At 38.6% G+C, this 22040-nt stretch overlaps 1 protein-coding gene across 3 annotated transcripts in view; it reads left to right on the top strand.

Annotated features, from left to right (window-relative positions):
* csmd3b (CUB and Sushi multiple domains 3b) overlaps positions 1–22040 on the top strand; it is a 407371-nt gene that overhangs the window by 327749 nt on the left and 57582 nt on the right. For all 3 annotated transcript variants that reach the window (XM_053228561.1, XM_053228560.1, XM_026929912.3), the window contains exons 40-47: positions 3287–3403; positions 4500–4709; positions 5919–6107; positions 7349–7526; positions 11777–11922; positions 14851–14931; positions 18722–18835; positions 19361–19549. In XM_053228561.1, the coding sequence (XP_053084536.1) occupies positions 3287–3403; positions 4500–4709; positions 5919–6107; positions 7349–7526; positions 11777–11922; positions 14851–14931; positions 18722–18835; positions 19361–19549 (1224 nt within the window). The remainder of the gene's footprint in view (positions 1–3286; positions 3404–4499; positions 4710–5918; positions 6108–7348; positions 7527–11776; positions 11923–14850; positions 14932–18721; positions 18836–19360; positions 19550–22040) is intronic.

Genomic DNA, 22040 nt, shown 5'->3' with positions numbered 1-22040 from the left:
TGACGTGAACAAATCGTACACTTGGATTGTCAGTAGTGAACAAATATTGGCAAGAACACATCTCTAGAAATCCACCCTACTGAATTTTACAGTAAACAATGTGCTATAATAGAAAGTGTTATATGCTATAGGAAACTGAATGTGACTAAAAGAGTTTTACTGTAACCTTAGTTATCCTTTATTCCCCCAGTTATTTCTGAAACCTCATTTTAATATGCTTAACAAAATGCATCCCAAAGAATATTGGTTATTTCTGTAAATTTCTCAACCACTTCTAAAAGAAGCTCCAGCTGAAAGTTTCATGCTTCCTACTGTTTTACCCCTAGCCAAGCTGAAAATCATGAAATGGAAAGCTGAATAATTAACCGTCCAGCTGCTTACTCGCATCTTTAATGAAAGCACTCCCAAAACCCACAATATGACTTTTTTAACACTAATTTCCGAGAGCTTTCTGTTCGGCTCAGATAAGGCGCAACACATCCCTGAGCTCGAGTGAATATGAATAAATGTAATAACACAAAATAAAACACATTTATTTCTAAATGGCTGGCTGGGTTATAGTGAATGGGTTTCGTTGATATAAATAATGAAGTTAATATTACACTCGGATGTGTTAAATTGACCAAGCGCTCCATGTGAGAGGTTATCCTCTCATCATCATCTCTCAGTGCAGGTTTAAATTCAAGTGGAGGCCAGAGAAGCTAAATCTCAAAAACACTGAATGGCATTCTGCTTAGTTATTACGTACTTTTGGGCATTAACAAGTTTTCTGGAAAAAACAGAGGTGAAAACATTTTTTTAAAACCAGAAGCAGATAAAATGGAGATGATTTTCAGGAGACAGTCTCATCTGTTAGTGTTATGTAGTCCAATCTTAGGTTTCCAGGCAACAAAATTAGGCATATCAAAATTAATTAGAACAATCAAAATGGTACAAGTGGAAATGGCCGTTTGATAAGCAGATGGTGAGAGAAAAGGAGAGGTTTCTTTTAGAGATTAGAGTAAACATTTATGTAGAGAGAACCAAAAATGAATAAATGATCAGTGACAGCTGCAGGAGTTTGAATATGCAGGGGAGCTGAGCTGGTGTCGTGACAGCTTTACTCACTGATTCACAATGTGATAGACCGGAGCATTAACACAAAGAGCTAAATAAAAATAATTAGATTGAGCTCATTTACTTTATTGGATTTGTGCAGTATAAGGGTCCCAGAACAAACATATCAAAACAAGATGCACGAGCACGAGCGTAGGCATCGTTATGTGTTCTATCTGCTTCTCAGCAAGACACCAAATGGAGGATGTCTTTCATCATTAATTTGAAATACTCAGAGCAGACACGACTATGCATACCAGGTAGTTGTCTGTATTGTCTTCCCTTGCCTCAACCTGTAAACTTCCACTCAAAGCTTGACTGGTAAAGACTACATGTAGTCACACCACAAGCACCAGTGAAACCCCCCGGGTTGCCTCACAAGCCAGACCTCTAGAATTAGCTGAAGAGTCTGGTACCCTGTGTACCAGCCAAGAACCACCTACTTTCAGAGAAAGAGGCAATTTGACTGACAGATGACCAGCCACAGACCTTTTCCCATAGCCCTCATAGGGATCATAAATCTTGGTGTTGCCGTGTTCAAAAGTTCAGAAGTGCATATACACAGAAGTGTGGAGAACAAGATTCTGAAGCTTGTGGCCAGAAAAGTGTACAAAGGTATCAGACACTCAGTGGCCAGTGGGTGGACCTTTGGAAGCTGAAGCTATGCCCTGAAATAATTTTTCTCCACAAATCCAACAAACTTAGTTGGATCAATACCATTATATTGTTTGTACCAGAGTTTTCACTCTCAGACCATTTCTGCATGAAGCCTTCCTTAGTTTCTAGAGCTGTCCACCTGGACATCATGAGATCCCCATGACAGCAGGTCTCACACTGCTCAGGGCCAAGTTTATGTCTTTGAAAGGTTTGTTACTGATCAAGGGAGACCTTGTTCCTCTTTTCTGTTCTGTAGTAACATGTTTCGATGCCCTTTGGTTTGTTACTGATCAAGGAAAACTTTTCTGTTTCTCAGTCATGTTTCAGTGCGCTTTGTCCTTTACCCTCTCTGATTCTCTGTTGCTTCTCCTCTTTTGAAGGCATTCTTTCATTACTGAGATGTGCACACACTTCCACTAACTCATGTTTTGCCACAGTTAGCCTTATCAGATGGAAGTTTTAAGCTCTGATGCCCCCTTTATTTCAGGAGGAAATGCCATTTAATCATTCCTTAAACATTTCACTGCTTTCCTATTGGATAAATCCTTCACTGTCACAAACCAGACCATGCCGATAGTTGGTTCTCCCAGGTGCGTATTTAAAAAAGAAAGTAAGTAATTGGGATCAGAATTCAATCAGGTTGTGCTTTTTGTTTCTTCTTGCAGCCAACTCCACTGCAGGTTCTCTCCTGTTTAGCATTAGGAATAAGAAAGGTGTGAAGAAAAGGAGGGTTATGTCAAAACAAGAGGCAGCTGATATATCACTGTGATAAATGTGTTGTTCTGTTTGAGGCCAAACAGGCCTCTTTGAAGTGCTGTTATCTAATGATTTAGAAGTGTTTGTCCTGTGCTTTGTGATTCAGCAACAATTAGGCATCAGTCTTATTATTTTCCACCGGTCAGTGCGGCACAGCTCTGTTCTGTAAACGAACCTGCATTATCCAGCATTTTGTTTCTATTTCCACCACTAAGCGCGTCAAACCGTGCTTAAGCAGCCATGCTGAATTTGGTCACCCTTCTTGCCGAGGTACCACGTGAGCCGAATAAAAATGTCAAAGTGTCCGTTCTTCATTTTCATGCAATTTAAGTGGCAGTCTCACAATTATATAATTCAGATTTGTTTTTATTGATTTACCCACAGTCAGTATATAGCTCGATTTTACACTTCTTATCTGTGATGCAAGTAAAATCTACTGTCATCAAATTAAGCAGATCTCAAATGGATTCCTCTTCGTTTAGTGTTCTCCCTGCATATGGTATAGAAATGTACACTCTGCCTAGTGCACTCCATGCATAGTAAAATGTGTGGTTCTATTGGTGAGAAGAGTAGAATTTATTTCCTGATGAACAAGAACTTTTCCTTAATGAGTCCTATTGGATATAAAAGCTTCTTTTATGAGTAGCAAGTGTGAGAAAACCATTAACCAAGAGAGTTCATGGGCACTGGAAATTAAAAATTAACCACTGCCATTATAACACCACATGATATTGATGAGTTGTGTTGGTAAAATGAGTCTGTATTGGCTTCTCCACAGCTCAGTGTGGAGGATCCCTGACTGAAATGAGCGGTGTGATCCTGAGCCCTGGATATCCTGGAAATTACCCCAGTGGCCTTGACTGCACCTGGACTGTTACCTTACCCATTGGCTTTGGTATGGCTAAATGACCGTTACAGAAATGTATTTTATGAGAATGTATATTTCCATCTAGGTGGATATAGCACTGATATAGCGCACACTACAGCTTTTCCCCCTAAACACCTAAAACTAGAAGTGTACATGCTTACGAGAATTGTCTTGTCCTTATATAGAAACATCAGCTAAGCTAGCTGGCTATCTAAACACAGTACTACAATAATGTTGCCAGTTAAGTAGTTAGATAAGCTAATGTTATCTCTCCAGCAATGTTATATTGTCTAACTTATCTGTTTTAACTTTATCTGTATCTGAGTTAAATAGCAAGTTAACATAGGAGATTGTATTTTGCACAAATTTTGACTGTTTTTTGTTCTTCAGTGGATATTACAGAAATATATGATTTCTGCAAACAAAATGCAATTTGATTAGTAGGATTTGGACCAATGTTTTTTGTTTTTTTTTTATTTGTTTGTTTGTTTGTTTTTTAATGGTAAAAATGGCAAACAGTAGGCTAACTATTATATTGGGTAAACCAGTAGTCGAGGTCACTAGCAAGCTAGGTAACATTTGTCTAACTTATGTTAAGCAGTAGCTAACATTGCTAGTAAGTTAGCTAACATTAGCCTAACTATTATATTGGGTAAGCCACTAGCTAAGTTTGCTAGCAATGGTTAGCCCTCACACTACAGCAGAGGAAGGGTGAATTGTAGAACAGGAGCTGGTAATATGGACGTTATGGTGGTGCAGCTGAATACTGCTGATGCCTCCAGAGTCTCAGGTAGATCCTGAGCATAGGTTAATGTCTGTGTGGAGTTTCACAGGCTCTCCACATCATTCATGTGGGTTTCCTCCACGGGATAGGCTCGGGATCCACCACTGCCCTGACCAGGATAAGCGGTTAATGAAGATGAATGACACATTGAATAATGGAAATACACATTTTATGTAACTTGAAGCATTCTGTTCTAACAAAAGTTCATTGTGAGGAAAAGAAACATCAAATCAACTATAAAAGTTTAATAGACTTTAGAATAGATTTTATTAGTGTCTTTGTGCAGGATTAGCTGTGTTATTACTGAGCAGCATGTAATTTTAAAATGTATTCCATTAGGAATCCACCTGCAGTTTCTTAACTTCTCCACTGAGGCCATCCATGACTATCTGGAGATCCGGAGCGGGTCAGCAGAGACCAGTGCTGTGATTGACAGGTTCAGCGGGCCTCAGGTGCCAGAGTCTCTGTTCAGCACCACCCATGAGACGAGCTTCTTCTTCCATAGTGATTATTCACAGAACAAGCCTGGATTCCACATCACATACCAGGGTGAGCTCACCTTTACTTTACTCTCCAAAACATGTCTTCCTGGCTTTACATGGAATGTTTACATGAACTGTTTACATTAGTAAACATTTAATGACAGCAGTTAATCATGTGGCATTTGTCCAAACTAATTACACTAACTTAATCAAAGAGATTAAACCAACAAGTGAAATTAGCTCTATGAAACAGTCTCCGTTAATAAATCTGACCTTTTCCACAGCATGCACTTTGTACGTGTGGAGTTTTCTAATCATTCAGTATATTCTAATCACTATGATCACCTGGCTGTCATGCCTCGTTAATTTAAACCTTTAAACTACATGCTTACATCTTAAGTATGAGCAAAGGTGTATGAGTACATACAGAATTGGCCAAAAGGTACATCAGTATGTATGCAGAGAAAGTTCTCTGCATTTAGACTCTGGTTACTCTCTTGGCTTGATTTTCTGGCTGAGGGATTTCAAGATACTGAGATTACTTTTGTGCAGGTTTGCGTTTTTGAGGTTGCCAGGGTTTCTTGAGTCAGCTGGTGTTTTTCAGTTGTCTCAGTGCCACTCCCTTTAGTATAAAAAGCAGGAGACAAAAAAAATCAAGTTTAGGCTAATGCAAAGTATAGAAATGAGAAGTAGACCATTATAAGACAAAAAAGCATCTAATACAAGCCTTCTATGTAGAAAATAGCCTATACAGTATAGAGGTACTCATCAAAGTGGGAATAGCTAATAATTCAGACATGCAACATATCCAAAGAAGAGTCCATAGGTTGGTTACCTATGTGTGCAGTTTTGCAGATTCCTTACTACATGCGCTCAGTGAATAAGGCTCTGTGTGAACTAGTATACTTCTTGGGATAAGAGCAAATGAAGCCTGCTTGTGACTTATAAGGGAAATGTTGTGCTCCAGATATTGAGAACTCACATTTAATTTTGGTTTATGCCTGGCTTATATTGGTTATAATTAGGACACATTCTTGGTTTCCCCAGTTTTACATGCTTGCCCTCGCAAAGGTTATTTTAAAATTACTTTTTTCTCAACTGTTGTGCCTAACATGCTGTTTTCTTTGAATGGATGATTATGAAACATTTATGAAAATGTTATTGTTTTGAAAAAAAATCATACTGTTCTTATGTATGTGTTGTCAGGTATATTTTACACTAATGTCAGCATACAGTACCTTGTAGGCTCATTATGTTGCTGTTTTCTGGTCTTCAGCCTACCAGCTTCAGAGCTGTCCTGACCCGCGACCCTTCAGAAATGGCATTGTGATTGGCAGTGACTTTAGCGTTGGCATGACGGTGTCGTTCGAGTGCCTGCCAGGTTACTCCCTAATTGGAGAGACCTCTCTCACCTGCCTTCATGGCACAAGTCGCAACTGGAACTTCCCTGTGCCGCGCTGCGAAGGTGACCAGTTCATGCTAACACGTCAAATCTTAAAATTGTGAATAAAGCTCTGTAGCCTACTAGCAGGAAATGGGAGTTCTGAGAGTTCTGCATCATTCACTCCTTTCAAGATTATTCAACTTAACTTATTTAACTGCAACTGTTTTAATAAAAGAAAAAAATGTCCTCAAATGATACAAACTTTCACTGGAGTAGACACAGTCAAGTTAACATTGACAGTACGTAGTTATTAGCCTATACAGTTTGCATTTTATGTCCTCAAACGTTGTAGCCAGGGACATCTCTCACTGTGAAATAAATTCCACAGAGCCCCTCAGTACACATTCACTTTATGAATGTAATTCAGCTATTTAAAGATTATTTAAATTTGTACAGTAAAATTTTGGCTATTTATTGGAGACATAAAGCTTTTTATTCCTGAACAATTCCACTGACAGAGTCAATTAGGTCCAAGTTAACATTATTTATAGGATACTTGTGTTTTAAGTTACTAAGTTTTGGTACATGTTATATTTGCTAATACAATTTCTTTTTGGTTTAAAATTGTATCCCTGTTGGTATTGATCTGCATAAGTGATTGCTGTATCAGCATCACATATGTAGAGCAGTTGCATTATCAGTATCATCTACTGAGTAATCATGATTTTTTTAAACACATGCTCTTTATGATATACAGTACACAGTACACTCACAGTAAAAAGTGTACACACACACAGTACACAGTACACTCCAAACCAAAGTTTATTGAATAAAAAAAATTATATGGCAAGGCATTTAGTATGACATCACTGTATATGTTATGTGTACCAGTGCTTAAAACACCTTTGTGCATCCCTGTAGCTCTCTCTTTATCACTGTCCTCAGAAGGTTCAGATCTGTTACAAAAAGTGTTTTGAAAACTGAATGTCCTCAGTTGTATGCGATATTTATTATTTCGAAACTAATGTGAAATGTGCATTTTGTTGCTTTTCCATTATAGGCAATAGGCTGGGGGAATGAGAGATAAGCTTAAGGCATAGATTCTTATCATTGCCTCAGTGAAATTTCATTTCTTAATGTGTCATGCATGCTTATGACAAAAGCAACCTTCCTGTGGCTTGTGATAAACAGTATTTTAACTTATGTTCCAAAATGAAATAATAGTAAACCTCTGATACTGATGATCTGCTAGAATAGCAGTTTTTTTTTTAATTAGTTCAAAGGTAACTAATGTAGTAAATGTCATTTTTACTCCCTTAAAGCATTATGTGGAGGAAACATTACTTCTATGAATGGCACCATCTTCTCCCCTGGCCACCCGGCTGAGTACCCGAACTTCCAGGACTGCGTGTGGAGCGTGAGGGTTCCCCCTGGCAATGGCATCTACATCAACTTCACTGTCCTCAGCACGGAGCCCATCTACGACTACATCACTGTGTGGTAAAGAGATCACATGCATCTCATGAAGATGTAATAATATACTTATTACCAAATCAGCTAATATCTATCAGCCTGTGGTCCACAGCATGTGCTGTCAGTGCTGGTGTCTCAGCTAGTAACACTAGAGGGAAGTAGGAAAGCTCTGCTGAGAGATTTGACTGATTACGTGGCTAAAAGAGTTAATTGAGTTCCAGGTTGAGGGAGCCACCTATCCCTTCTGAGCCGAAAAGAGCAAACATTGTCTAAAGCTCATCCAGCATTGCTCTTTAAAAGCCCCTAAGCAACAATTCTGTGTGTTTTTGCATTTTTAAAGCAAGTCTAGTAGGCAGAATGGTGGCTTTATATGTCACCTGAATGGTATTGGTTAACATCATCACACGGATATTTAACAATCCATGCACAGGTTTGTACGAGTTATGTCAGCTATGAGAGTTCTCCAAAATGTTCTGTTCACTTCTCTTCCCTAAATTTGTTCACTAAATTTTTAAAGCTAAATTTTTTTTTCTTATTTCTCTTTATAGTAAGATATTGAGGGATAAAAACGTGTAAGAAGTGCTGTCCTCCACTTCATTTTGCATTTAAATGCGTGGCTGCATAATTAAACAAGGTTAAAAATCTTTGCATTTCCCATCTCATTTACATTTCCTGTGAGCTTTGTCTCTCCTCTTACCCTTTAGGAAGAGAAGCTTGGCCAATTAAATCTTCTTCTGAGTTATTGCCATAGCTACCATTTTGTCTCTCTGTGGTTAAAAAAAAAAAAAAGAAAGAAAAACTAATTTGGTGTGCTGCTTTAGTCATGCAGTAAGGAGGACTAGATTTGGAAATATAAACTCTAAGGGTTTTAGTGCCCGTGCCATTAAATGGCAGTGAGTAAAGCAAAAATAATAATAATAATAAAATTTAACACTTCTAGAAGGCAGAAGAACTTTCTAATGTGAATGTGTTTTGTAGCTTGGCATGCAGGGTGTCATTATTTGTGCCTGTCGATTATGGGAATTGATGCATCTGTTTGGGAACGACAGAACAGCATAGTAAGAGTCAGGTTTTACTCACAAACTCAGTTTGAGGCAGCCTGCTGTTTTAAATAGCTGTGCTTTTTGAGTAATGGGCCTTCACAGGACTTCGACAATGCCATTTCATGAGATGTGTAATAACGTATTGAATAAAACACAGCATGACGCCCATGAATTAATGTCCATTTTACACTGTAGTATTACAGTCTTATAAATTCTGAAGGCTTCTTTTATTTATTAATGATGTCTGCACTGCACACTCTCCGCTACTAACCACTTTAAATAATGCATCTGCAATAGAGGTAGAGATTACTGTGCTGTTTTTTGATTTTATTTTATTTTTTTAAACCCATTCTGGATTGTGTATTTGTTGTTCACTTCAGCCTTTGTTAAAAAGAACCAAAGAACACAGTACACAACCTGACACACACACACACGCTCTTTATATTTCAGTTTTCACACTACCACATGAGCTCCCACTGAACATTTTATAAAGGTGATCCAGATAAAATTAGCTGATTAGTAGAGGGGAATACTAGGTGGACAAAGTGCAGTCTCTTGCGTTTGCTTACTATAGACACAGATTGCAGGGTAGATGCCCCCTGAGTATGAACAGATCTAACATAAGCTAGTCTAATTTTCATACTTATCGTGGAGGATCAGATGTCTAAACAACTTTCATGTTTGAAATCTTAATCACAATTCATGCATTAATTAAAACACTAAATTATCGGCTAGAAAACCTCTTTCTAAGGCTGTGTTCACACTTGGCTATTTCATCATGTGAAATATCAGCGAATATTTTTCGTGCAGTCCTATGAGAGTCGGCCACAGGGTTATCAAAATGAGGCAGGTTTTAAAAATTACTCCCAAAAGTCTTGAAAAGATTGGGAAAAAGTTCAACTTTTCAGAAAAGCACTGAATGATGTCATACACTTTTTAAACACCCCACCAATCCGACGCATGTTAGGGGGTATGTGAAAGTAATGGGGTAGGGTAAAGTGTTGATTTTTCTTGTTTGCTGTAGTGTGTCCTCCTCTGCCCCCAAAGCCAAAGCTAAGGCAAGTAAGCTGATCTTTTTAGTTAGGCTAATTGTGAGAAATAATTGTAATCTAGATCATATCTAAGCTGGCTAGTTAGCCAGTACTGTCAGCTACAAGCCAGAGCTCTGTGAGAACATTGTCGTAGTTATGGTTACAATATGCAAGTCATGTGAGCTTATACAGAAAACATAATTCAGGCAGGGATTTTTTTTCTAAAAAAAAAAAATGCCTTGTGTAAACATAGCTGTGCACGCAAGCTGGTGTACGCTAAGAACAAACAAACGCTAAAAATAGGTCTAGTAGACCAACCAAAAATCAGTTTCATTGCAGATCTCTCTTCTGAGTTAAATTCCAGCTTGGGATCTTCACACTAAGAGAGAACAGAACTTAAAATGCAGTGAGGATGTAACAATATACACTTACCATCCACTTTATTAGGAACACCTGTACACCTGCACATTCATGCAGTTATCTTATAAGCCAATCATGTGGCAGCAGCTCAGTGCATAAAATCATGCAGATGCAGGAAAAGAGCTTCAGTTAATGGTCACATCAAACATCAAAATGGGGAAAAAGTGTGATCGCTGTGACTTTAACTGTGGCTTGGGTGTTGGTGCCAGACGAGCTGGTTTGAGTATTTCAGAAACCGCTGATCTCCTGGGAATTTCACACACAAGCAGTCTCTAGAGTTTACACACAATGGTGAGAAAAAAACATAGAGTGAGTGACAGTTCTCTGGGTGGAAATGCCTTGTTGATGAGAGAGGTCAGAGGAGAATGACCAGATTGATTCAAGCTACCAGGAAGAATATAGTAACTCAAATACTCACTCATTACAACCGTGGTGAGCAGAAAAGCATCTCAGCATGCACAAAACCTCGAAGTTTGAGGTGGATGAGCTACAACAGCAGAAAACCGCATTGGGTTTCACTCTTGTCAGCCAAGAACAGGAATCTGAGGCTATCATGGGCACAGACTCATGGAAACTAGACAGGTGAAGATTGGGAAAAAAATCACCTGGTCTTTTTTCAGTCTTCAACTGTCCAGTTTTAGTGAGTATGTGCACATGATAGCCTTAGATTCTTGTTCTTGGCTGACAGGAGTGGAACCTGATGTGGTCTTCTGCTGTTGTAGCCCATCCACCTCAAGGTTTGATGTGTTGTGCATTCTGAGATGCTTTTCTGCTCATCAAGGTTGTAAAGAGTGATTATTTAAGTTACAGTAAACTTGTCAGCTCGGAACAATCTGGTCATTCCCCTCTGATCTTTCTCATCGGCAAGGTGTTTCAGCCTGCAGACCCTCCGCTCACAGGATGTTTTTTGGTTTTTTTGAACATTAACTGAAGCTCTTGACCTGTATCTTCATGGTTTTATGCATTGCTCTTATCCCACATGTTTGGCTGATTAGACAACCGCATGAATGTGCAGGTGTACAGGTGTTCCTAATAAAGTGGATGGGGAATGTATATGCATACTCCAACTACTAGCCTGAGCAATCCCCATCCAGAGCATCAGAGTGCGTCCTCCCCTGAATTTTCACTGAATATATATATATATATATATATATATATATATATATATATATATATATATATATATACATATATATATATATATATATATATATAAAATGTGTGTATATGTGGGGGAAAAGCCTGCAAATAATGTAAAAATCATCCTTTTTCTAACTTAATATTTCTAGCCCTTTACCTAGTCTCTGGTCCATCAGCTAAATACTTTACATAAATACACATGATTGAATAAGCTGCACCAGAGCATCTGCTACAGAACCCGAGCTGGTTCATGATTTTAAAAAAACTGGAGTTAATGAACTACGGTCAGTTTTTTCATGCACTTAAAGGCTCTTTTAGAGTATTTTTAGTCTAGTCCCCTAAAAAGGTGTTGCTGTGTCTGCTCCTGGACTGCAATTTTGACGAAGGCTGCTCTCTAGTCTAGACTAACACGTGCGCCATTTGTTTTTGCAGTACTGTGTAGTAGTATCTCTGGTAGGCTCTGTGTATACACAGACCCTGTTCTTCCAACATATATGGAACATTACTTTGCACGATAAGCCATGATATACATCAGATATGTTTGTAACCAGTCCCTAATGAGTTGGTTTTATGCAGCATCTTTTATTTCAGTCTATTTAGATTTGTGTGTGTGTGTGTGTGTGTGTGTGTGTGACTGTAACAGGGATGGACCAGACCAAAGCTCACCACAGATTGGCCAGTTCAGTGGGAACACAGCTCTAGAGTCTGTGTACAGCACTTCTAACCAGATCCTCATCAAGTTCCACAGCGACTTCAGCGGCAGCGGCTTCTTCGTCCTGAGCTACCATGGTGAGAGATTCAAAGACACAGACCTGCCTTTATATTGACTCCATTTTCCCCAAGGTTTTCCAGAATGGCTAATGTGCATGTACAGTTTGGTCTGTGTACCGCATTTTCATAGAGATGCACTTGTTTGGCCGCCAAAATGTGTGTGCATGTGTATGCCTGTAATTCATTCCATACACAAATGCCTATGCACAGACACCAATAAGCTTAGAGCTAGTCACATAGTGCTGCTACACTGATTAAATTGACATAAACACATTAGGAAGCTGAGCAGGCACTGGGCTGATCGTTGTCTGCTTGTGTTTATGACTTGCGACATGCTTCCATATCGATCCTCTGCCTGTGGCAAGCATCTACCCTAACTAACAAGTGCAACACCCTGAGAGAGAAAGAGAGATAGGGGAACTGTTTTGCTTAAATGGGAGTCTAATCATTTGCGCAGGCCACTATGCCCTTCAGCCATATTGTACACATGTTTGCATTTTCTGCAACCACTGGCATAGTAAATGTCATTTATTTTGATCATTTTAGCACCGTAAAGAAGCTTAATGCACCAAACCGTGTTATCACAAGAGAACTCTAATTTATTCTCTGTGCAACCACCTCAGAAGTTACTAATTGTCTGTTTACATATCCTGTAGCCTCTGCTATACATTTATAACAAGAAGAATATTGTGTCTCTGATTATAGCATCCATATTTGCCCTGGAATTTGTTGTTTCTGCAGAATCAGTTTAGCTTTTATACCTAGTGATTTCATAGTCAAATGAGGCATAAAGTGAAAAATCTTTTGTTCAGAATACAGCATTTATTCATGCCTGTTGCATGATATTACCAGCTACTAAGTTGAGATAAGCTTAGAAATGTGATCAAGTTTAATTGATCTGAACTCAAGAGGCATTAGATAAACATAAGAGTGTCAGAAACATACCCAAGAGCCTGCTTAAAGACACTACAGTGATGTGCTCAATACAAAGAAACATCTCGACTGAGTTTCCTCTTGCTTTTTCAGCTCCAGAGCATTTGGTCGAGGATTATAGACTGAAATGGAGACACTCTCATGGGGCCTTGGAGTGTACTTAAGCGTGCACAGTGAGAATTTAATACTGCTCACATTGGGACTCAAAGCTCAGATGTAACTATAGACTTCCAAAGTTGTGTAAGAGTCACGCATGTGGGGTGGAATTTGGGGTGGAATGGGGTGGGGAATACACAGAGGTGTATCTCACATGCGCGATTCTCAACTTGGACTTTTTCTTGTGCAATATCAGCGTGATAAAGGAGAAGTCCAGCACCCCTGCCTGACAGTTTGATGTAAAACATTGAGATTTCATGACTTCAATTTAGCATCTCATAGATTCATTAAGTGCACACATTTAGCTGTCAGATATAAAATGCAAAATAATAGGGTGTGCTGGATCAAGAACTATTTTATAACCCGCTGATTAATGAGGATTGAAACATATTGTTAAATCAAACCAAATTTGCAGTGATTAAAGTCATAATTACAATTAGGACTCTTCATGCAGCAATTAGTGTATTAATAATAGTATATTAATATATAGTAGACTTCTATTAGATATTTATTTCAATGATTGTCATCTTCACGTTTATATATTATATATTTTTTTTAATGTCTCTTGCTTTTATGTTACATCATATCGCATTTGACACCTAAGAAAAAACATTATTTCCTTCTTCAGTCCATCTCAATGCCATGTAGATGCAGATGATTTGCATAATCTGAGGAGATCCCTGGAAATTGACCTAAGCAGCTGAATAATCCAACTATGAATGCAAGCATCTTTCTTTTTTGGGCTGAAATCTCAGACTCTGAATACAGCCAGTGGAGACTAATGAAGAGTGTCACTGCTGTGGCTGCCGATTAGAGCCACATAGATATTGAACATAGCAGTAGGACCAGACCTTATAATTCTTATAATTGGGAAGAAAGAATCCAGAAGCCTAGTGGACTTCAGTAAGTATTCTGCCTGAATATGTGAAGTTGTGAAGTCCTGCGTGTCTAAACTTGGCTTTCCATTAGACAAGGTGACACAAAGTGTCCTCCAGCTCCTTTCCTCAGCTATTCATGTCCTCAGGAGCTCAAACATATAGATCTCCATCTTAAGCAGCTTGCTGTTCCAACAGTTACAGCTTCAGAACCTCAAATAAGCTAGCCAGCATCAAGATCCTGATCAAGGTTTATTAACACCAGAATGATTAACACAAAAATTATGTGATGCTACTTAAAGTAATTAACAGACGTTGTTATCTATATGAGTGGGAGAAACTGTGATGTAATAACAATGACATGAATGTTCCAGCCACGAAACCTTACGAGACTAATTCATTCTGTCTCCTCTTAAGTGGTTTATCCATTAGGTGTCCAGGTGTTGTGCTTTTAACTGTTGCAATAACACATGCTCTGTGACTTGCTAATTCATGTATCGGCATGGCTGTATGTTTAGGAGATGTTAACCAGTGTAATGCGTCATAGAGGTACTAGGAGCTAGGAGCATTGCTCCTGTGTGACTGTGATGCAGAGAGCTAGCACTGTGATAGTCATCCTTCTGCACACTGCAGTGTCACCATATTTAATCACATCATTAGCTGCCTCTGCAGGTGCCCCTGTCATTAGCTGTGCCTCAATGCCAGCTCAGCATGGCCTCCACTTCACTTTGCAAAACACTTTCATGCAAATGACCAGCTTAGGAAACAGCAGCGGCACTGGTGCAAGTTGATTAGATTTCCACATGACTGTTTAGTCTTCTAAATTTTAACTCCTACTGTTTTTCAGGTCTTCACCCTTCCTCTCTCTTTTTGAAATCTAAAAATAAATCAATAGTCATTTGAAGTTTATTCAGCTAGGCCTTCTGATTCTATTCCCCGCTCTGTTCTGAAATGTGTTATGTTGGCTTCTCTTTGGCTACAGCTTATCAGTTACGAGTGTGTCAACCTCCTCCAGAAGTGGCCAATGCAGACGCACTAATGGAAGACACAGAGTTCGAGATTGGTAGGATGTTTTTTTTTTTTTTCTCAGTAATGTTAGCATTTACAGATCTTAATAGTCCTCATTTAAAGAAAACTTATGTAAGTTTTGGGGATTTGTAAAAGGAATATACATATAATTGCACATAACGTATGGAAGAGCATGTTTATCATTTGCGCCGTGTAGCCTTCTCAACACAGATTAATGTAATGATTGTGAGTGGAAAGTCAGTATATTTTTAAGCAGTATTTTAGCATTCAAGACTGTGGAGATAATTATTCACTACCATTATTGTAGGCTTTCCATTAATGTAGAAAGGTTATGAAAATAAAACTTTATTGTGCACATCATCATAGCTGGGGTAGCTGGTATAAATGGGCTAGTAGAACTAAGCTGCCCTGTCTTTCAAAAAAAAAAAGAGGCATCAATATAAGATTTCATTTTTGAGATCTGTGTACAAATGTCTGTTTTGGATTGTTGCGGAAGCAAGCGCAACACTACCAGTAAGAAATATACACAGAATGTATAAAGAAGTGAGGCTGGGGCTGAATTCTTTCTAGTCCAGACAATAGATTCATACAGTCATCAGTGACAGTCATGTCAGGTGATTACACAAATTTGATTTTCATTAGGGCTGATATTTTTTCAGCTTTCTTCGTTGACACATTTTTAACGACATCAGCGGTGATTCAGGCTGTGATTCACGTGTGAAATACAGACTATTCTATCACCCATTACTGTGTTTGAATGTGTTTGGAGGAGAAACTCAAACTTGATTGAACACACATTGTCCAATCACAATACAAATTACACAAAAGGGCAGACAACAGAGCAGAGTTTATTGTTTTTTGGTTTGAAGGGTTCAACGGGTTTCTGTTTACCATGTTTGGTATTCGGAGGAGACAAGGCATGAAACCAGTAGAGCATTACAGGCTTACAACACATTTTGAAAAATATAAAATACACATTCAGCTGCCTACGTGCATTTAAATGTGTGTGTGTGTGTGTGTGTGTGATATTGATGAGATCTTTTAATGCATTGCTCAACTCTAATAGTTTCATTGTCAAGCTATTGATAGATATTAGATTTTAGTCCTCGTATCTGATATTACGATGAGACATTATTGTTAATGACTGTCAAGTTTATCCAGCACTAAGTGAATCATATAGCCCAAAGTTATGAGCAGATCCAATAAATAGCTGAAAGTTCAGTAAGCCATCTTAACTAGCACCAGAAAGTGGTTGGAGAAGACAGTAATTTGCAACCAGTGATCAAACACTGAGTGTGAGAAAGGACCAACATGGACCAACATAGTTTGACAAAACATCAGTAAATATTGGATCACTATTGTTTTTTAAAGCTGCTGTAGAGTTTTAGGAGTTTAAAAAAAATCACCACAACCTTAGGCACAAAAGAATGTCTGGCTGCTAGCTTTACCAGCCAGTATAGAACATGGTGGATACCATTGTTATCCTCTGTTTTGTATTCAGGACTGATCCGGTAATGCAGTTATATGCAGTTTCATAGTGCACTAGGCTACTTGCATGTGTTTGGTGTGGTTGTATGTATCTTGGTTCTTCAAGTTTGGCTGGCTAACCTTAGCTGGCTAGTCTGCTACCGTCGGCTCTGGAGCCAAGCACATCTACATCATGGCTGCTCTTACATCTGAAACAGAGAGCTGAGCAGAGCACAGCCAATCCTCTCACCTTCCAAAATTGGCTAATGTGCATGCACAATTGGTCTGTGGTGTACAGTCTCTTGTAGAAGGCAGATTGATGGTAGCGAACTAGCCAGCTAATGTTAGCTAGCTATCCAAAATTACAGAGCAGATACAATACACACACACACACAGAAAGCGAGCAGGCACATTGAACCATTCATGCTCTGGCAGACACAGACAAGCACACCAAGCACATACTATTAGTCAACTAGCTGGCTAACATTAGCTAGATAACATTATGTACAAGAACTGGCATCCTTTCCAGTGTGTATTCCAGCCTAACATCCAGAGATTGCCTGGAAACTGAGATCGGTTTTTCCGGTTTCTTCGTAAACTTGACCAGGATAAAGCAGCTACTGAAGATGAATTAATGATGAATGAACTTTACAACTAGGATGCTTATTTTCGTTTCACTAGGTATGATTAGAGAATTAGACAACAAATAAAATGTCATATTGAGTTAGAATGAAGCCTTATAATAATAATAATAATAATAATAATAATAATAATAATAATAGACAGACCTACTCTTCTGCCTAAAGTTGTCGTATTGTGATGTATCCGTGATGACATATGGGTCAGAATATGCCAGAAGCAACCCAACAACTCTGACTGTAAATTACTTTTGCAATCAGCTTAACAACATGTTTCAGACTATTATTTCTCCACTGATCATGTGGTTTATTTAATTTTAGACACAAAACCACTTATTGCAGCTTTAAAACATAAAATACTGATCCATTATCAATCAATATTTGCCAACATTCTGTCAAGCAGCATTCTATGTATTCAAAGAGCCTTTTAGAGAATAGAGCTATCAGTTCCAAACCAAATGCCATGCTTTTAGTTAGTGGTTACACAGCGTTGTTCAATTCTCTGTTCAATCTGAAGTTGGGGATTAATTTTCTGCAACAGCACAGCTCTGATCTTATCATGTCTACAGCGTACTTGTGTGGCAGACACTCCACATAATCTAAGGCTAATAATAAATGGATTTTTAAAATGAGTTGCTGTTTTACAAAGAAAAACATATTATCATTGACTTTATTAACATTTATAGAACGAATTTCGGGTGTCAGAGCTTTGTAATGGTGAGTATGTTTTCCGCCTTGGGAAAGTCTTCAGGATAGAGGAGTTTATACTTTCTGGTTTCTGGTTAACAAGACAAGCTGCTGGATATTTTTGTCCTATTACCTTCATGAGAGAGAAAGAAAGAGAGACTGGTGAGGGAACTACTGTTTGTATCAGCTGTAAAGTAAGTGATAATACGAACTAACGTGTCTCACAGATGTTCCGTAACATTAAATGTAACTATAAACAGTTAAAAAGTGTGATAGTTTGTTCAATAATACATTAGAAATTGTAATAGTTGGAAAATTCCTGTGGAATAAGCAGTTATAGGAAAATAATCCACGTCTGGGTGATAACCTGAATTTTAAATAAAAATTTTATACCTAGATTTCTGTAAAGCTGCTTTGTGACAATGTCCCAAAAAATTGTTAAAAGCACAATACAAATAAAATCGAATTGAATCACTGTATCCCACCACCATGGCATGGATTATCTTCCTCTAACAGCACACCCTGGTGTGTTTTATTCCTCACCGCAAGGACAGGCCTCTGATGAAGATCTGTAATGAGGCATTTTTCGACAATTGTAGTAAATAACATGAGAGTTTATTACGCCAGATGGAATCGCCTCGCCATGTGTGCTCTCCCACACTAAAACACCCAGATACTGTATGTCGTCCTGCTTATGCTCTCCAGCTGCTGACATATGATTGTTTTTTTAGATCAGAAAGTGTGGACAATAGTGTCAATAAACAAGATCCATGATATTCATTTTGGGACTTTTTTCAGGCTGCCAGCAACTTAGAGAGCATGCACACACTGTTTCACCACTACCAATCCAATTCAGGTTTACAGCTCAATTAAGACTTTTTCAACCTTAAATTAATAAATATTCTTCACCTTTATATTGATGCTATCTATCTCCATTAGGGCTGTGGAGGTTAGCTGTCCCTCTTAATTAAACAGTAGCTTAATCATTATATGCTCTCTCTCCCTCATTTACTCCTTCCCTCTCCCTCTTAGGTGATATTATCCGTTATCGCTGTCACCCTGGGTTCACCCTGGTGGGGAGTGAGATTCTTACATGTCGGCTGGGTGAGAGGCTGCAGATGGATGGTCCCCCTCCCTCCTGCCAGGGTGAGCTGTGTCTTCATACCATCACAAAAAAAATGTTTTTTCATTTACTCCCTTCCTCACATACAGTGATTTAAAAGATCTGCTTGATGATGTAATCTACTTAATGATGGACACCAGCACAGATTGGTGATTTCTCTGCTCCTACAGACCCATAAACCTGGAAATGAGTTGATGAGTTGAATTAGAGATATTTAACCAGACAAATCATCAATTTGGACTCCAGCTATTCAGGACAGGACTTGGGTACCCCTGGGTGCTCAGAACATGTATTATATGGCAAATAAATAAAACTTACAACTTTGATATCTAATGACTACTTTCACTTAGAGTATAATATGCAGAGACTCATCAGACTGAAGGATGCCCGTGTCCAGCAGTCTGTATTATCTCATATTCAATATGTGCAATCACTGTAAATCCTGACCCCCCGAAAGTTATTTTATTAAAAAAGCAGTAATAATAGTGATATAATAGTGATATAATTTCAAATCTAAAACAGTTTTGCTCTTCTGTTTGCTATATCAGTGCAATGTCCAGCTCACGATGTGCATTTTGACTCGACTGGAGTGATATTGAGCCCTGGCTATCCAGACAGCTACCCCAACCTGCAGATGTGCTCATGGAGTATCAACGTGGAGAAAGGCTACAACATCACTCTACACTTTGAGTTTTTCCAGACCGAGAAGGAATACGACATTCTCGAAGTTTTCGATGGTACACAGTAGTTTTAAAACTCTCATAGCTGCAGCATCCATGACAAATATTGATGTCATAATGCATTACTGCAATGGCAGCTTTTTTTTGTATTTGGTTTCATTAATATCTTATTAAAACTTATGTCTATATATTCACTACAACAATATAAATTAGCTTTTGCAACAATATAAATTAGCTTATAAATAAGTTTTTTAAAAAATTGCAAAAAATAATGATTCTTTTTAGAATCCACATCATTTTTACGATCCTACCATAAAATAGTTTTATTAAGTGAAAATGAAGACACTAGCCAGGTTTAAATAATGTACAATATGTGCAATGAGAGAACACCACAGCTCATAGCCAATATGTTAGCCAAAGACCTGATGGCTTTTTGCTGAGGGTGCAAACACAGTATGTTTCATCACCAGAGATGATATTATCAAGAGAGTATAAAGACTATGGCTACATAAATTCTGCTTCCATAGTCTGCATTAATGCACATAATTAATTGGTTAGTTGCTTCTTTTTAGCCAAGTTTGGATTTGACCAGTGGACTAGCTAATGAACACTAGTATAATACTGTACTGGGACAGTGAGAATCATCTAGATACCTTCTTGTATGCATGCCAAGACATTTAGGCAGCCACATAGTGACATCTGACACAATATTTGCAATAGATATTGCTAACATCTTTACCTTCATGCCAACTTAATTTCAGGTCAAAACCTCCAAATGCTCCAAATGATAAAGCATGGTGGTTATTTATGGGTGCTACATGGGTTTTTATCAGTGTATTGAGAAGGGGGTGGGAGGGGGAGAGCATGGGATGGACAGGAGGCACTCAGACTCGGTCTTGACTCAGTCTCCAAGAGGCTTGAAGGCATGACTCTCCCCATCTAAGGTCAGTGCTAGGAAGGGAGGAGGCTTATGAGCACTGGAACACAAATGGTTTGCAGTCACCTGAAAGTGCCACATCATTTACATTTATGGCATTTGGCAGAAGCCCTTATCCAGAGCGATTTACATTTATCTCATTTATACAGCTGAGCAGTTGAGGGTTAAGGGCCTTGCTCAAGGGCCCAGCAGTGGCTGCTTGGCAGTGCTGGGATTTGAATTCACAAACACAAAGATTTCCTGACTCTGAAACAGGGCTTCATTGGCAACTCAGTCACATGGGGAAGATTACACCAGGTTGATTTGTACATTGGGCAGAGCGGACTGCGCTAACACCACTTAACACTGTGCATAAACCAGTTTGGTGGAGAGCCACCACATATCATGGCGTAAGTGTCCTACTGCTGGGACTGAGGTGTGAATCAGCTTCGTTTCAGAGGATTCAACTTCTGTAGACTGGAGCGATTGTTCTAATACTAGCAGTCAAATGGCTGAGGTTTAAATATCTCAGACACATTTTCACACATTGCTGAGGCTGGAATTGAACATGGTGGCTAAGCTGGTAGGTAATTGTCAGCTCAGAAAAGTGTCTTAGACATGACTGTAGATGTAGCATCCTCAGGACGTGGATTGAGGAGGATCACTGGTCTTTGGACTAGAAGGTGGGCTCTGTTAATGGAGCCTCCGAATTGTGTAGTGTCAACTCCTGAATCAACTGTTTTAGCTGAGCCATGTTTGTCAGTTCAACTGGAAAGTAGCACAGATTGTTGCCCTGGCTTATCAGTCGATGCCGGACAAGTGTGTTTGTGACTAAAGAGAGGTGCTTGGGCTGCAGGCTTGAGTCAGATTGAACTCTAAAGACACTGCGTTCTTAAGATGAGCACATAGCTGATGTCCATCTTTGGCTTCCAAAGGATTCAGTAAGAGACTGCACAAGTGAGTCTTGCCGCATGGCAATTTAAGCTAACTGCTCTGTAGGTAGTGAAACAAACTAAATAATGGAAATCTGACCCAAAGAGAATTTACAATTTATCTACTCCTGGTGATACAGAATTTCAGAAGTAATATACCAGATGTTGAAATCATCTAGTCAGAGTACATATTTACTGCACTCTCCAACATCTCAGTGTCTCCTGGACTGCAAAATTAGATGTTATACTCCAGTGCAACTGGTAACCATTATGGGTGTATAATTCAGAGCAGAAAAGAAGAAAAGTTAGGTTCAGTATTTATGTGATGACTTTTCAGAACTTCCAGCCTGAAAGTTTTATACACAGTGCTGGGCAAAGCATGGAAAGGAAAAAAAAAAAAACTACATCAGTTCTCTTATGAGAATACATACTGTATGCTCCAAGCATCTTGAAGACCTCGCCATAGTTCTTCTGCAGACTTTGGCTCTCACTTGCTTCTTAAGGATTTTTTTTTTTGGCTGAAAATTGCTCTATTACTTAATATGTTTAACATACAAAAACATTACTCTGGAAGATAATTTCTAAATCCTCCTTTAAAAAATTATGATTTTTTTTTTCTGTTCTACTGACACATTAATGCAGAAGACAAAATAAACATCCAAGACCAAATTTTTATAGAAATTTTATGGCACTTAAGATT

The sequence above is a fragment of the Pangasianodon hypophthalmus genome, chromosome 23 (assembly GCF_027358585.1).
Source record: "Pangasianodon hypophthalmus isolate fPanHyp1 chromosome 23, fPanHyp1.pri, whole genome shotgun sequence".
In the NCBI taxonomy this organism is placed as follows: Eukaryota; Metazoa; Chordata; class Actinopteri; order Siluriformes; family Pangasiidae; genus Pangasianodon; species Pangasianodon hypophthalmus.
This window is presented reverse-complemented; position numbering and strand designations above follow the sequence as displayed.